This window comes from Gracilinanus agilis, chromosome 6 (assembly GCF_016433145.1).
Source record: "Gracilinanus agilis isolate LMUSP501 chromosome 6, AgileGrace, whole genome shotgun sequence".
In the NCBI taxonomy this organism is placed as follows: domain Eukaryota; kingdom Metazoa; phylum Chordata; class Mammalia; order Didelphimorphia; family Didelphidae; genus Gracilinanus; species Gracilinanus agilis.
Genome location: NC_058135.1, coordinates 241,228,737 through 241,246,309, shown reverse-complemented (window position 1 = coordinate 241,246,309; position 17,573 = coordinate 241,228,737). Strand labels below are relative to the sequence as shown.

Here is a 17,573-nt window from a genome sequence, read left to right as displayed (position 1 = left end):
TCAAGATCTGCTGAGTTGATAAGCTCGAGATAACATAAAATTTTCAAAGTGTTGATCTTCAGCTTTTTCTTTCACTCTCTGCTTCTCTAAGGAATCTACTAGTCTGTCTCTCTGCTCAATCACTCTCATCATTTTGGTGAAAATCTCCTGTTCCTCATTCCGAACACTGTCATCTTTTTCGCTCTCTAAGGAAACAAAAGGGGGGGGCAGAAATTACCTAAGTTAAAATCAGCCAGTGTTTATTTTACTAATACCCACATTCTTTGTTGTTGATCCAGAGTCTCTTGTCAGTAAATGGGAAATTAAGTTAACATGAGGAACTATCCTTAACAGCTGGAGACACTCTAAGGCAGTGGTTCCCAAACTTTTTTGGCCTACCGCCCCCTTTCCAGAAAAAATATTACTTAGCCCCCTGGGAATTAATTTTTTTTAATTTTAATAGCAATTAATAGGAAAGATAAATGCACCTGTGGCCATCACCGCTTTCCTGGATTGCTGCAGCACCCACCAGGGGGCGGGGGCGCCCACTTTGTGAATCACTGCTCACTTTGGGAATCACTGCTCTAAGGTATCTTCAGCATTGGACAGCTCCAATTCCAACAAGAATAGACATCAATCCATGAATCAATCTTGCTATTGACCAATGATGATTTTCTCAGTTTGTACTCTGCTCCCTGAATTCTTTCTGTGTGTGTATATGTGTGTGTATGTGTGTGTGTGTGTGTAATAAGTATATGTATAATAACATTATATATACACATATATGCATACATGATCTTCATTGCTCCCCTCTTCCAAGAAGCGTATAAGTGCCTTGAAGGCAAGAATACTCTCAAAGTGACACAGTAATAGTGGCCTCCCTGCTGGTCCTCAAACACATGATCTGTCTCTTGTCTCTTAATTCCTTTTTTTTAATTTAAATTTTAAATTTTGAATATTTATTTTCCCAGTTACATGTTTCATGTTCTTTCCCTCTCCCCCAAACCCCTCCACCTCCCATAGCCAACACACAATTCCACTGGGTTTTACATGTATCGTTGATTATGTCTCTTAATTCCTATCTGTTTCCCCTGCCTGGAGTGCTCTTCCTTCTTACTTCTTCCTCCTAAATCCCCTGACTTCCTTCAAGTCTCAGCTGAAGTCCTTTCTTCTTCTGGAAGCTTTCCCCAGTTCTCTTTAATCTAATCCCTCTGAGCTTGCCTTTGGTGAATCCTGTCTATATTTTGTCCATTTATAGGGGTTTGCCCTCTTGGCCCCTTCATTTAGTGGTGAGCACCTTAAGAGAAGAAACTGTTTTTTGGTATCTATTTTTATATTCCAAGTTGAATTTCTGCATTGAACCCACAGACCTCCAAGGACAGATGAGACTGTGTGGAAGGTTGCAAAAAATCAAGAAGGATCAGATATTTTCCTTAAAATGCATGGAAGAAGTCATGGGCAATACTATCTATTCATAGTAGATATGCTGCCTTTTCCCTGCAATCAGCTTTTTCTTCTTCTTTTTTTTAATAAAGCTTAATTGAAAGCTACCACATTTAAGCAGGGACCATATGTGACCAGAGTATGGCTATGAATGCTCAGTAAGGAATTCAAAATAAAGTATGGCTAAGTGATTTTTAGTAGTATGTCTCTTACCAAATTGTATTGTAGCAAATTAAATTCAGTATCCAGGCATATAAATCTGACATTAGTTCTGTGCAATTTGAGGAGCATCCCATAAGCCTTCAGTTACAAGGTCTGCTTTGTTTAAATCTTCTTCTTTCTTGTATTCATCCCTCTCCTTGCAGTCTGCTTATCTCTTGAGGTTTCAGTTCTCCTTCTCCCCATTCATTCCCTTCGCCTTGTCTGTTCCCTACACTAAGAATATTCCCTTCTCACTAAGAACTGCTCTGAAGCTCCCTTCCCTCCATTCTTTTGGAGCAGCAACTAGTTTTTTTTTAAGCTTTCTGTCTTAGAATCAGTACTTAGGAGGGCAGCTGAGTAGCTCAGTGGATTGAGAGCCAGGCCCAGAGACAGGAGATCCTGGGTTCAAATTTGGCTTCAGACACTTCCTAGCTGTGTAGCCCTGTCCAAGTCCCTTGACCCCCACTACCTAGCCCTTACCACTCTTCTGCCTTGGAACCAATACACAATACTGATTCCAAGGCAGAAGGTAAAGGTTTAAAAAAAAAAGAATCAATACTTAGTATTGATTCCAAGGCAGAAGAGCAGTTAGGGGTAGCCTACTGAGGTTAAATGACATGACCAGGGCCACACAGTTGCAAATATTTAAGGCCAGATTTGAACCCAGGATCTCTTATCTTCAAATTTCCCTCTCTATCTAATGAGCCACCTAGATGCTGCCCCTAGCAAATAGTTCTTAACCTAGGGTCCATGGATAGACTTCTGAGGGTCTTTGAACTTATTTTGAAATATTTTATAACTATATTTCAGTATAATTAGCTTCCTTTGTAATCCTTGTTGTCGTTCAGTTGTTGTTCAGTTTTATCTGACTCTTGGTGGTGCCATTTAGATGGTTCTTTTGGGCAGAGATACTGGAGTGGTTTGCCATTTCCTTCTCAGCTTATAAGGCAAACAAGGTTAAGTGATTTGCCTGGGACCACAGAGCTAGTAAGTGTCTAAGGTCAGATTTGAACTCAGAAAAAGGAGTTTTCCTGACTCCAGGACCAGTATTCTATCCACTATACCATACCCTTAAAAATATTATTCTAAGGAGCCAGGCCAGGAAGTCTCTGGGACTTTTCCTAGCTGTGCTACCCTGAGCAAGTCACTTAACCCCCATTGCTTCCCTTACCACTCTTCTGCCTTAGAATACATAGTGTTGGTTCTAAGGCAGAAAGAAGGTAAGGATTTAAAAGAATATTCTTCTAAGAAGGGGTCCAAAGGCTTCACCTGATTGCCTGAGGAGTCTATGACATACAAAAGAAGCTAAGAATCCCTACCCCTTCTGCCGACTAAGAAGCACAGAGCCAGAAGGGAGCTCAGAGGTCCTCTGGGACTTCTCATTCATTCATTCGTTCAATATGAATTTATCAAAGGTTTCCTATGTAAAGCCACTCTGTTAAGTGTCTCCTTCCACTGACCTCGATTCTGTGGGAAAGGGTAGCAGAGAAGCCCAAGTCAGGTCTTCACTAGGATGACAATAATGACGTGCCCAGGACTGGGAGGGCTTCGGAAGTCTGGTCTCTGGCCTCGGTGCTTTAGCTAAAGAGCCAGGATCACAGGATCCCTCTTTGGAAGAAACTCTGTATTGTCTCCCCATATTGGAATGGAAGCTCTTATAGGGTAGGACTGCCTTGCTTTTTGTGTCTGTATATCCCCTACTGTAGCGCACAAAACATAGTCATCTTTTAGTAAAGTCTTTGGCACCCATTTTTTGTGGAATAAGAATATAAGGTATCTTATAGGTCATCAAGAACAACTCTCTCATTTTATAGATAAAGAAACTGAGGCCCAGGGAAGTGATTTGACCAAAGTCATATTGGTAATGAGTAGCAGGGCTAGAAATGGAACCGTGATTCCAAGCCCAGCACTCTTTCCACTGTACTATATATACAACCATTTGCAGCCACAAAGGAATGAAAGCCACTGTGTGATTTGAGGTGGGACTGGGAAATCTATCCTTTGCCAGATTATTATTGTTTTTGTTCAGTTGTTTCGGTCGCATCTAACTCTTCATGGCCTCTTTTGGGGTTTTCTTGGCAAAGATATTGGAAGGTTTTTTTCCCATTTCCTTCTCCAGCTCATTTGACAGATGAGGAAACTGAGGCAAACAGATTAAGTGACTTGACTAACACAGCTAGGAAGTATCTGAGACCAGATTTGTATAGGTAGATGGGTTTTCTTGACTTCTGGCCCAGCACTTTTTTCACTGTGCCACCTAGCAGCCCAGATAGTAACTGCCAAGAGCTAAAGAATGACTATTCCCTGTACTGGCCTTTCTCAGTATCTCCAGGGCTTAGCACAATGCCTAGCACATAATAAGAAATGCTTACTAAATATTTGTTATCTGGCTGACTAGAGGAGTAGCAGAGACAAGTGACACTGCTCTGTGACCACACCAGCTTCCCAGGCACAATTGCTTTCTTTCTAGAGAAGTCAGCACAGCCCACACAGGCTGCTGGGAAGCTCTGTCCTAGCCCAGGGGTCGGGGATAAACTTGACTTCTCATTTTTTTTTGGCTTAGCTAAATCTAGAGACTTGAGAGACTCCTTTCTGGCTAGTCTGGAAGCACCAGACTAAAACATGTGGATATGGTTTGGACAGTCATGGTGGGACAGAGAGAGATAGAGCAGCATTGGATTGAACTCTATCCTTTGGCTAACATGTTAGAAAAGGAAAATGACAAGGGCAGTAGGATTGGCTGATAAATTGCTTGGCAATCTCTTCTGGGTCATTAAATTTTTTTTTATCTTTTGTCTTGGAATCAATATTGTGTATTGATTCCAAGGCAGAAGAGAGACAAAGACTAGGTAGTGGGGATTAAGTGACTTGCCCATGGTCATACAGCTAGGAAGTGTCTGAGGTCAGATTTGAACCCAGGACCTTCCATCTTTAGGCCTGACTATCCACTGAATCATTTAGCTGTCCCCCAGTTCACTCTGATAACCCACATATGGGACATCCTAAATTCCACAGATCTAAAAAGGAAGTCATTATTCCTATCCACCCGCCTCGAGAAACTCTCACTCCTTCTAACATCCTCATCTTTGTGGTAAGTATCAAGCATCCTTCTTGTCACCCAACTTCAAGACCTCAATTATGGCTGATTCTTCATTCTATCTCAACCCTTATAACCAATCAATTACTAAGTCTTATTGATCCTAACCCACCCCCAATACTTCTTACATCTGTCCCCTTTAATCCCACAACCCTTGTCATCTTTCAGCTGGACCACTCCTGATGGGTTTCCTTCTACCAAGTCGCCATCTGCATAGCTGCCAAAGTGATAGTCTTAGAGCCCTGATTGATGGTTACTCTCTTCCTTAAGAAACCTTAGCAACTACTTATTGCCTCCAGGATAAAAAATCAACTCATCCATTTGGCATTTTATGCCCTTCACAATCTGGCTTCAACCATGTCTTTTTGGATTCATTATTATTCCTCCTCACTTATTCTCTATTCTACCCAAACTGTCATGATGCTGGCTCTTCCTATATAATGGTGCAAGTGTCTTTTGTTTTGGTTGTCTCCTATTCCCAAGATGCTCTTTCTCCTCTTTCTCTGGGAGTGCCCAGCCCCCTTCTAGACTCAGCTCAGGTGCCTGAAAGTCCCTATGGGGCAAGGGGGTCCAGATCACCTCTGCCGTATTGCTTGTGCTTCCCTCCCCCCAAATTAGTTTGGATAAAATAGATAGACTGGCCAATGGAGAGGCAGTCCTTTGAACACAGCAGATAATCCCCAATCTGGTTTCACTCTGTGTAAACCCATTACAATTACATGGATTTACTTATCTGTGTATATTTTCTATCTCTCACCCTGTAAGTATAGCTTCCCTCCCACTCCAAATGTAAATTCTCTAAGAGAATTTCATAAGAGATTGTTAAGAGATTTCATAAGAAATTGTTTCATTTTTGTCTTTGTATTTTCAGCTGTCAGTACACTATTAGACACAAAAGAGGGGCTAATATATACTTTCTGAATAAAATTCAATTCAATTCTCTGCTCTAGTCCCACTCCTTTCATTCAAAGTGGGTCTAAACAATATCCCCTTAACTTACCTTCCATACACATTTTTTCTCTTAGTTTCTGCTCCAATCTGCTTTGGTGGTCTTCTAATTCTAATTCTTGAGCCCTGAGAAGAACAAAAATAGTAAAAGTTGATAAATATTAGAGATTAAAAGTTTGAATGACTTCAGATTAATATGCAGTTGCAGCATCTGTTCATCCTTCTGTAGCTGGTGTCTAAACTTCCCAAATGAAAGTTCTGCTGCCCCTGTGGTCACTATCCCGAGGGTAACTAAAAGGATCAAGCCTATGGTTCTTGTCAGCAGGATCAGTAGATAGGATGCTGGATTTAGGAAGAAATGAGTTCAAATCCTGAGTCTGATCATTAGTAACTTGAGGCTAAGATCATAATATCTGCAGAATTTAAAGATTTGCTGTTTGATAATAATCAATGGAGAATACCTTAGGTTTGCAGAGCTCATTACATGTTATCTCATCTGGTTCTCGCAATAGCCTCTGAGTTAGCAAATATTATTATTCCTATATTATCACTATATTTACTATTTAATTTATTTATATATTATATTTCTGTTACATTACATTATATATCATATTTACATATCACATTACAATAAATATTAATTTATATGTAGAATTTAATTTTTATAATATATTTATCATATTATTATTATTCCAATTCCAATCTTGCACAAGACTATAGCTTGAAGGAACCTTAGAAGCCATTTAGTCTAACCCCTCTTATTTTATAGATAAGGAAAACTAAGGTTCAGAGAGGACAAGTAAGGATAAAAGTTGCTCAGAGTCACACAGCTTTTAAATTAAGTCAGCTGCATCAGGGGAGGCATCATTATATCTATTTTTAAAATTCAAATCAGCTACTGAAGTGATTTTTTCAGGTCTACCTATCAGAGATGTATGGATAGGGGAAGAGTTCATGACCAAACAAAAGATAGAGAGGTTCCTGGAAGATAAAAAGGATGATTTTGATTGCATAAATTAAAAAGCGTTTTGCACAAACAAAATCAGTGCAACCCAAATTAGAATAGCAGGAAACTGAGCAAAAAACGTTTTTAGCAGGTTTCTTTGATAAAGGTCTCATTTTAAAAATATATAAAAATCTAAATCAAATTTGGAAGAATAAGAGCCATTCCTCAGCTGGTAAATGGTCAAGAGATATGAACAGATAGCTTTCAGGGGAAGAAACCAAAGTTGTCATATAGTCATATAAAATAGTCATATAAAAATGCTCTAAATCACTAATAACTAGAGAAATATAGATTAAGACAACTCTGAGATACTACCTCACACTCATTAAATTGGCTGATATGACAGAAAAGGGAAATGACAAATACTAGATGGGATATGGGAAAATAGATAAAACTAATGCATTGTTGCTAGAACTATGAATGAGTCCAAACATTCTGGAGAACAATCTGGAACTATACCCCCAAAGCTTTAAAACAGTGCATATCTTTTTGCCAAGGTCTATATCCCAAAGAAATGAAAAAAAAAAGGAAAAGGATCCCTAAATAGAAAAATACTTAGAGTAACTTTTTTTGTGGCATCAAAGAATTGGAAGCTAAGAGAGATGCCTATAAATTGAGGAATGGCTGAATAAGTTATAGTATATGAATGTGATAGAATATTTTTGTGCTGTAAGACATGATGAAGGGGATGGTTTCAGAAAAATCAGGAAACTTTGAACTGATGTGAAGTGAAGTGGGCAGAACCATGAGAACAATCTACACAGTGAAAGCAATTATAAAGAAAATCAACTGTGGAAGAGAGCTACTCTCATCAATACAATGATCCATGACTATTCCAAAGGAGTTTAAATATTTTTAATTTTTTTTTACCAATTATGTGTAATAACAAATTTCCACATAAGTTTTCTGAAGTTATATCATCCAAATTGTCTCCCTGGCTATCTTCCCTCACTCTTCCCAAAGGAGTTTCTAAAATAATATTTATTTTTCCTCTATTATATGCAAATACTTTTAACTTTTTTTTATGAAAAGTTCAAAATTCGCTTCCTTCTTCTGTCTCTCTCCTTCCCTGTCCTCCTTCCTTCCTGAGATGGCAAGCAGTCAGATATAGATTTTACAGGTATTATCATCAGAAACATTTCTCCACATTAGTCATTTTTGTAGAAGAATTCTCAAATGGAAAAAAAGAATAAAGAAAATGAAATGTAGTATGTTTTTGTCTACAATCAGGTTCTAGTTCTTTCTCAGAGGGCATATAGCATTTTTCATCATGAGTCTCTGGGATTGTTTTGTATCATTGTATTGCTGAGAATAACTAGGTCATGCACAGCTGTTCATCAAGAAATATTGCTGTCACTACATATAATGTTTTTTTCTGGTTTTGCTCACTTCACTTTGCATCAGTTCATGGAAAAATATTTCTAGATTTTCCTGAAACCATCCTGCTTGTCATTTCTTATGATACAATAATATTCTATAACTATCACATATCCCAACTTGGTTAGTCATTCCCTAATTTATGGAAAACCCTCAATTTCTAATTCTTTGTTACCACAAAAAGAGCTGCAATAAACATTTTTGCATAAATAGGCCCTTTCCCCCCCATTTTTACAAATCTTTTTTTGATCTCTTTGTCATACAGACCTAGTAATGGTATTGATGGACCAAGGGTTTTAGAGTCCTTTGAGCATAGTTCCAAATTGCTCTCCAGACTGGTTGAATCTAGTCCAAAGGAGTTTTGAGGAAAAATGCTTTCTACCTTCAGAGAGAGAACTGATGGACTCGGAGTACAGCCTGATGTATATATTTTTTCTCTTTCTTTTTCTTTTTTCCTTTTTGGACATGGCTAATGTATACCTATTTTTTGCATGGCTTTATATGTATAATGGGTGTCATTCTTGTTGCCTTCTCTATGGGTGAGAGTGGAGTAGAGGAATGTAGAAAATTTGGAATTGAAAATAAAAATAAAATTGAACTAAAAAAATAAAATTGTAGGTCTGCTCATGTCAACCCCTTACTCCATAAACTCCGGTGGCTTCTTATTACCTTCAGATTAAAAAGAAAGTCCTCTGATTGGCATTTGAAGCTCTTCATAGCATAGCACCTTCCTACCTTTCCAGTCTTTTTTTCTCCTCTTACTGCACTTGGGGTTACTCTATTCTCCTTCAACTGTGAGCCTTTTCCCTGGCTGGACCTCATGCCTAGAATGTGCTCCTTTTTCAGCTCCATGCCCTAATTTCCATGGCTTCCCTCAAGACTCAGCTTAAATTCTACACATCTCCTCATTTTCCTCTCCATCCACCCATGCCTTCCTGTTGTGAATGATTTCCCCTCTGAGATGACCTTCCATTTATCTTATATTTGCCTTGTCTTACCTAGTCTTACACTGATATCACATCTCTCCCATTAGACCGTAAGGTCCTTCAGGGCAGGACTGGCTTTTGCCTTTCTTTATAAGTTTAATGCAGAATAGGAGCTCAATGAATATTTTTTGACTGACTCTGCTTTTCCTGACTTCAAGTCTACCACACTTTGTCCTAGAGTATGTAATAGGTTAGGTGTAAGGTTTAAATACCGTAATGTCTGGAAGGCACTTGCATTAGAATAGAATGATAATAATGGAGATGTAGTAAGTAATAATAATTATTCTACAAAAAGCTAGGGGAGTCCAGTGTCTATAAGGAGTATTGGTGTGTGGAAGCTCTTGTCCTATTACCTGCAGCCTATATCATACTTAATTTCAAAGTAAGCTTGTTTTATCCTGCCAATACCAGATAAATGCCCATTTGGGCTATAAGTATGTCTATCTGTGGCTGCTTTCCATAGTCCAGCCACATGTTTTTCTAAGTATGTTCTGGCCATATCTAATGGGCCCAAAGTTCATATAAAGAGATGAGAGGAAGGAGCTGACCTCTAACATTCTCCCCCTCCTAATTCACTCTTTTGACCACATGAATATCAGATAGAGCTTCCTCACATTTTGGGACCCACATTTTTTTTTTAACTTTTTTCTTCTGTCTTAGAATCAATACTGAATATCCATTCCAAGGCAGAAGAGAGGTAAGAACTGGGCAATGGAGGTTAAGCGACTTGCCCAAGGTCACACTATTAGGATGTATCTGAAGCCAGAATTGAACCCAGGACCTCCTGCCTCAAGGTCTGACTATCCATTGATCCACCTAGCCGCCCTTGGACCCACATTCTAAAGGCACTTAGATAGGTAAAGTAGTAGACCTGAAATCAGGAACATGTGAGTTCAAATCTTGCCTCAGATATTTACTAACTCTGTGACTCTAGGGAAGCCACTTAAACATCTGTTTGGCTTAGTTTATTCATCTTTAAAAAAGGGAAAATGTTTGTAAAGTGCTTTGCAAACTGGAAGGCTTTATCTGAATATTGCTGTGATTAGCTATTCCCTAGGCATCCCCAGAGGAGTGATAGAGGGGAAGACACTAATTCATGTCTTCAGTTCTTGATACTTATTGTCAGGGTTGATTCTTTGGGACAAAGGGGGGACATGGAGTTTCCAGAGAAGCTGACCTTCTAAAAGTAGACCAAACCAATCTTTAACGTTGGAGCCCAACAATCCTAACAAAAATAATCCTAATTGTTGAGCCCAGAAAATGGAATGACCTCAGAGAATCATTGATCTAAAAACCTGAAAGGGTCATTCAAGGTCTTCAAGTAGAAGCCCTTCATTTTAGGGAGAGTGAGGAGGGCAGGTTACTTCTGATGGTTCCAAGAATTTGTCTATGGTAGGATTTTTGCACTTTGTTGTTGTCGTTCAGCTGTTTTTCAGTCATGACCAACTCTTAGTGACCCTCTTTGGACTTTTCTCGGCAGAGATACTGGAGTGCTTTGTCTCTTTCTTCTCCAGCTCATTTTAAAGACGAGGGACTGAGACAAACAGGGATAAGTGATGTGGCCAGGGTCGTACAGCTAGTGTTGGAGGCCAGATTTGAATTGGTGAAGATGAGTTCTAATGAGTTCTAAGCCCAGTGATCTACTTCCTGTGCCATTTAGCTGCCTGAATACAGATACACACAATGTATACATGCATCGCAGAAATATGCATACGTATATGTTATATTTATATTTGCATGTGTATGTGACGTATATAGTGGTCAGTCTTAAGTCCAGGAGAGGACAGTGTGATTGGCTGGCATAAATGGAAAAGGAAAGAAGGTCAATGATGGATGATAGCCAAGCCAGAGTCTGGGAGTGGACCCGGGAAGCCAGGGCTTTGCCTACACCGATTCCTTTCTCCCATGGACAAGACTGTTGGGTCCCAGAGAGGACCAGAGATGGGAAAGGGACCTGCTCAAGGGCACCCAACAATCCAAACTCAGGTCTCCCAACTCCCAGCCCACACGTTCCCCTCTCAATAGATGCCATCTGGAAAGCTGGCTATCTCATCTATTAGAACTGTGCAGAATCTCGTTCTGTCCTAGCCTCGGTGCCGGCAATGGACAACTGGAGAGCCTCCTCACTAATAGGCATATGATATGCAAGACATAAAATGGCAATTTGCCTCAATCAGGGCTGTACATGCATCAGGAGGGAAAACAGGGGCCCTGAGCAGAGGGGTGGCTGCCCTCCCTCCTCCCCACAGCCCACGGAGCCCTCGCTGTTGTCTGTGTTTCTTTACTTACATGATCAAGAGCTCAGATTCATATCGCATTAATTTATTCTTCTCCAGGACCAGCTTAAACCATTCATGCAGGAGCCGTGCCTCATCCTGTGCGCCTGAATCTGTTTAAGAAATAAAGCAGAAATGTGTTCTATTGGAGTTCTGCGCCCCGTGATCACACGGCCCTGGGGCCCCCTTAACCTGGCCATGTTTGTCTCAATAAACCCACGCTGGGTAGTAGTCGCTGATGCGCTGTTGATACCGGGAGCCTGCGGGTAGGACAAATAGAGCACACCTGTGCACACTCTGGCAAAGAGGCGCATTTGGAATTTTGGTCAGGAAGGATACTGAGGGGCAGGAGGGGTGGGGGTGGGAGGCTGCCGTGGATTCTCCGGGGCACTTTGTAGGAGGAAGCCACAGACCCTGCCCAGACTGCCCTCACTCTGCTCCTTGCTTGGGCTCCTTCTTGGCTATCCTTTGTTTTCAAAGAGGACCAACGACATCACAGGGTGGCATTTTGATTTCTGCATGAACTAGGTTTAAGCGGGGCAGAGGGGCATAAAGCCATCGGCCTCCCTCTCTCTTCCAGAGTCATCAAAGTCCAGGGATGGGGCAAAAATCAAGAGGACAGGCAATGGCCGGGGAGGTGGTGGAAAGACCTACTCCAGTCAAATAGGACTTCTCCCATAGAGGGCTACATTCAGAGGCAGAGGTGGCACGCTAGCTCTTCCATTTGCTGACCTCTATGGTCTTGTACCTGTTTAATCTATTCTAGCATATTCTATATTACGGCAAGTATGGCTAGTTTGGTTTCAAACACTTTTATCAGCTATGTGAGCCTGGGCAAGTCATTTATCCACTCTGTGACTCAGTTTCTTTATCTGCAAAATGGGAGTAATAATAATGACTACCTCCTAGGATGGTTGTGAGGATAAAATGAGATGATATTTGTAAAATGCTTTTAAAAAAACCCAAACTCTTACCTTTCATCTTAGAACCAATGCTGTGTATTGGCTCCAAGGCAGTAGAGTGGTAAGGGCTGAGCAATGGGGGTCAAATGACTTGTCCAGGGTCACAGAAAAAAAAAGTGTTTGAGGTCATATTTAAACCTAGCACCTCCTATCTCTAGGTCTGTCTCTTTATCTACTGAGCCACCCAGCTGCCCCCTGGTTGTTTTTTAAATTTTTTTTAATTTTTTAAATTTTAATCCTTACCTTCCATCTTGGAATTAATATTGTATATTGGTTCCAAGGCAGAAGAATGGTAAGGGATAGGCAACTGGGATTAAATGACTTGCCCAGGGTCACATAGCTAGAAAGTATCTGAGGTCAGATTTGAGCTCAGGGCTTCCTCTCTCTAGACCTGGCTCTCAATCCACTGAGCTACCTGGCTGCTCCTATAAAACACTTTCTAAAGCCTAAAGTGCTATATAAACACTAGCTTTTATCATTGGTCCAATTTGGCTATTATTACTTGACTTTATTTGATCCTTTACTAATTTGCTTGACCTTCACAACAACCCTGTGAGGTAGGCACTTTTACTAGCCCCATTTTATAGATGAGGAGACCAAGGTTGAAAGACTTCAGGCTTCACTGCGACCTCCCTGAGACACCCTAGTACATCAGGTTAGAAATTTAACCAACCCTTCCAGCTACATGAAGTCTTTGGTGCAGCTCCATGGCAGATGGATAAAACAACACCCAAATTTACACATTAAGCGGAAGCTTCTAGAGCAGGGGTGGGCAACCTTTTTGGCCGTGAGAGCCATAAACGCCACATTTTTTAAAATGTAATTTCATGAGAGCCGTACAGTGCTCACAGTGCGCTCCTGTAACAGCACCTGAAAAAAAATGGACTTTATGGCTCCTGCAGAAAGAGCCATACGTTGCCGACCCCTGATCTAGAGAGTACTATATAGATAGGAAAGTGAACATGACTAGTGGGAGACTGAAGTATATTACTCCTGGACAAATTCTTTTTATTAAATTGGTCAATAGTCAAAAAACATTTATTAAGTGTCTATTATATGGCAGACACTGCCTTGGACATTCTTAATAATGATTTCATATTTCTTATATTTTCATAGTACTTAGGATTATAGGATCTTGGATTTGGAGATGAAAAGGATCTTAAAAGCAAGAGTCTTCACCCTCGCTCCCCATTTTACAGATAAAGAAACTAAAGTCCAGACAGGTAAAGTTACTTGGCTAGTGTCACAAAGCTAGCAAGAGTCATCAGGCAGGATTCGTGACACGAAGTCCAGCACTCAATGTCCTGTCATCTTCCTCGGTGCCTCATGATTTCCTGTCTCAATCCATGCCTTTATACATATCTACTGTGCATGCCTAGAATAGACTTTTTTTTTGGTTCATTTCTACCTCAAGATTACTTCCGTTTAGGAACTCTATGTTCTAACTACACTGTTCCACTAGGTATTCCCATAGTCAACGTGGCACCTTGGGCTCTTCCCATCTCTTGGAATCCCTGTCTTCCTGTAAGGCTCAGTTCAGATGTTGCTTCCTACTGGAGGGTCTTTTCTTAGTTACTTCCTTTTGCACTCCCCTCCCATCCTCCTGACATCCCCACATCAGTAGTTAGGTACCCTCTCCTTTGTAATAAATGGAAAAAAAGAATGATTAAATGTAATATTAATAAAATATTGTGGTCACCATTATAAAAGTTACTCTCAAATCAGGAGTTCATTAGTAGCTCTTAACAATGTAATTTTAATAAAAATGGAGATATATGAAAAAGGAAAATGAAGGGGACAAAAAAAATCTCACCTATCTAGAAAAATACCTAAGCTGAAATCCCAAGCCTGCCAAGCTGCAAAGCCCTCAAGTGGAGAGAGATGGAGAGGGAGAGACAGAGGGAGAGACAGAGAGAGAGAGAGAGAGAGAGAGAGAGAGAGAGAGAGAGAGAGAGAGAGAGAGAGAGCTTCACCCTACACCTTTTATCCTTCCTGACCCTTAAGTCCCAAAATGTAGGCACACAAAAATGGAATGCCATGTAGGACAAACTAAGGGAGTGGTTTCTCTCTGTGAAAATGCAATTAACTCTCCCCTGCCTACTTTTAAATTTAACCAACAAAAGTGAATACACCCATACTTAACCCTAAAATAGGAGAAGTCCACAAACTACTTACTAAAGGGGTTGACACCTCCAAAAGCAACTGACTGCCCCTTAGGCAGTCCTAAGCAAATTTAAATACTACAATTGGTCCCCTAAAGTGGAGGAAGGAACAGGAAGTGATGCAAAGAAGGGTTTTTAAAAGTGGCTGAAACTTCCTATCATGAGGTCTTAGAGCTCTTTTGAGGCTCTGGAGGCTGATAGAGGACCTTCTTCAGCATGGACCTAGGACTCTAGCATTTGGTAAGACTTCTCTTGGTAAGACTTCCCCTTTGGAATAAAATATGGGTGAGTGAAAAGCTGGCTCCTTTCCTGGCTTCTGGAGAGATTAGTTTCCAGAGGAGGCCCTGTGGTTATTCATTCACCACTGGGTCCTCAGGCTAAATGGCCCTCCTGTTGAGGGTCCTCTGCTGAGGGCTAATTAGCCCAGCCTGAGTTGAGCCAGGTGCCAGAGGAAACATTTAGGGTGATTAACTAGACTGCTTACTCTATCCTCTTTCACATTTCTCTACTTTACCCTTTCCTTCTATTTTGTAAATAAAAGCTGCTAAAAAAAAAAAATTCATTTTGACTTGAGTTATAATATTGGCAACCACATTCTCTTATATTTAATCAAATCATTAATTTTATCCCCTACATATCATTATACCTTCCTCAAGATGATTTGTATTTACTTCTATGTGGAGCATATGAAGTGTTCAGGGAGGACTGGCACTTCTGATGCTCATCTACCTTTGGTGTCCACCTATCACCCAATTCTCACCTTTGGCTCCCAGAAGCTGGAGCATGAGCAGTGGCCACAACCTGGTAAAACCATCTCAGTAGATGGGCTAAACCAGGTTGAGGATAACTAACGGATCTCAAACCCACGGTGAATCAGGGAAGTGTCTACTCCAAGCATGTGAAGATTTTCCCCAACAGAATGGGCAGATGAGAACAATTTGTTCCATCGACTATGAAGGTAGCTAAAGCAAGTGCTGCGAAGTACTTAGAGCTTGGTCAGGCATAAAAGACACCAAGGTCATCTACGGCATGCGGGGCTCTCCCCAGTCTTCCTGACTTTTGTCTTGCCATTGGACTTTGATGACTCTAGAAGAGTTAGTGAATGCAACTCTGCCTCACTTAAATCCAATTTGTGCCCTAGTCAAGACTAGTCTTTGGAATTCTTGGAAAACAAAGAAAGACCAACTACATTTGCTTATCTGTGTACTTTATACCCAAACAGTAGACTACATACTCCTTGAAGGCAGAGGCTATTTTCCTTTTTGTCTCTGTATTTCCAGGACAGAGTAGGCAGTCTTAGACGGAGAAGGGCTCAGTGTTTGCTGAACTGAATGCAGCGATTTGCTTTTTTATGTGACATGCATTTGTTGTACAATTACTTCCTGACCTCTATCTCATCCCCTACAACAATATAAACCAACAGAACATATCTTGTTCTAATTACCTGCTCACTGGGAGTTTTTTGAACAATTACTCAATCACCTATGGGCTATACCTTTCATCTGGCAATTAATCACATTCTATAATGAATCATATGCCTCAAATAATCACAGGTGACACCTGGCTGGCTGTTATAGTCTTAGTTTTCTTATAGGTAGGTATCCCTTTTCCTCCTTCTGTGATCCCTTGTGCCACTGCATCTGGGTCCAACTATAAAGAGGCAATTTCCAGCTTGATATGAGGAAGAACTTTCCAGCAAAGAGAGCTGCCAATCAATCACTAAATATTTATTAAATGTCTCTCGTGTACCATTAAAGAAAAGCAAAAAGCAAAACAAACAATCCCTATTCTCAAAGGAGTCAAAGTCTAAAGGGGGGGACACAATACCCTTATCAAGGGTTCATTCATATATTCAACAAGCATTTATTAACCATTCAATGCAATGCATAGCAACATTTTTTGGAGGCAAGTAGTGGTATAGTGGATAGCCCACTGGGCCCAGAGTCAGAAAGCTCTGAGTTCAAATCCAATTGCAGATATTTACAAGTTGTATGATTCTGGGCAAGACATTTTAGTTGTGGCTGCCTCAGTTTTCTCATCTATAAAATAGAGATAATAATAGTATTTATCTCCCAGGGTTATTGTGAGGATGAAATGAGATATTTGTAAAAGCTCTTTGAAAATCTTAAAATATTATATAAATGCATGCTATTATGGTTATTGTTTTTAATGGTAAGGTTTCTGACTCAGACAAGAGATGGATTTGATGACCTCTGGGGTACCTTCCAACTGTGTGAGTCTATTACTCTCTAAGGGTGGGCCCAAGAAAGGTGATATTGCTTTAAAAATGTGGCTGGTCTGATAATATATTAATGCACAATAGGTTTTACTTGCAAGTTCTGGGCCACCTAATGGCCCCATTTTCACTGAAACATGCTGGTTGAACACTTGTTTGCAGAAGCAAGTTCATTTGTTCCTCAAAGGAAAAGGTTTCTGCATTCTGAGATTCAACTCAATAAGCATTTATTAAATATAATGCTCTGGGTGAGAAGGAGCAAGAGATAGAGAATAGAAAACTTCAGAGTTTCCCCACCAGGGAGGGGAGTCTGCTATTGTTGTTTAGTTAATTTTTAGTTTCTTCTTTGGAATTTTCTTGGCAAGGATACTAGAATGGTTTGCCATTTCCTTCTCCGACTCAGATAAAGAAATTGAGGCAAATAAAGTTAAATGACTTGTCCAGTATCACGCAGCTAGTGTGATCAAAGGGCAGGCAGTGTTTTAGAGCTAGAGCTCTATTTTTCAGATGAAGAAATTGAGGCAAATAAAGTTAAATGACTTGTCCAGGATCACACAGCTAGTAAGTGTCTTATATCAGATTTGAACATGTGTCTTCCTGGCTCCGGTTCTGGTGCTGTATTCATTGCACCATCTAGGTACCCTGCCAGGGAATACCCTATCCCAATGAAACTATATGAGTAACTATAAAAAGTTTCAGGTTTTCTGTTAGGAAGTAGAGATACGATGACCAAAAATTAAAAGAAAAGGAAAGAAAAGAAAAGGAAAGAAAAGAAAAGGAAAGGAAAGGAAAGGAAAGGAAAGGAAAGGAAAGAAAAGAAAAGAAAAGAAAAGAAAAGAAAAGAAGAGAAAAGGAAAGAAAAGAAAAGAAAAGAAAAGAAAAGAAAAGAAAAGAAAAGAA

The 17,573-nt window shown here is 40.2% G+C and overlaps 1 protein-coding gene across 1 annotated transcript in view; it reads right to left on the bottom strand.

Annotated features, from left to right (window-relative positions):
- The window catches only part of MICAL2 (microtubule associated monooxygenase, calponin and LIM domain containing 2), a 278,713-nt gene continuing 261,140 nt past the window's right edge, over positions 1-17,573 (bottom strand). The window contains exons 32-34 of the mRNA XM_044681829.1: positions 11,327-11,426; positions 5,721-5,794; positions 1-185 (exon numbers count right to left, since the gene is read on the bottom strand). Coding sequence (XP_044537764.1) covers positions 1-185; positions 5,721-5,794; positions 11,327-11,426 — 359 coding nt within the window. The remainder of the gene's footprint in view (positions 186-5,720; positions 5,795-11,326; positions 11,427-17,573) is intronic.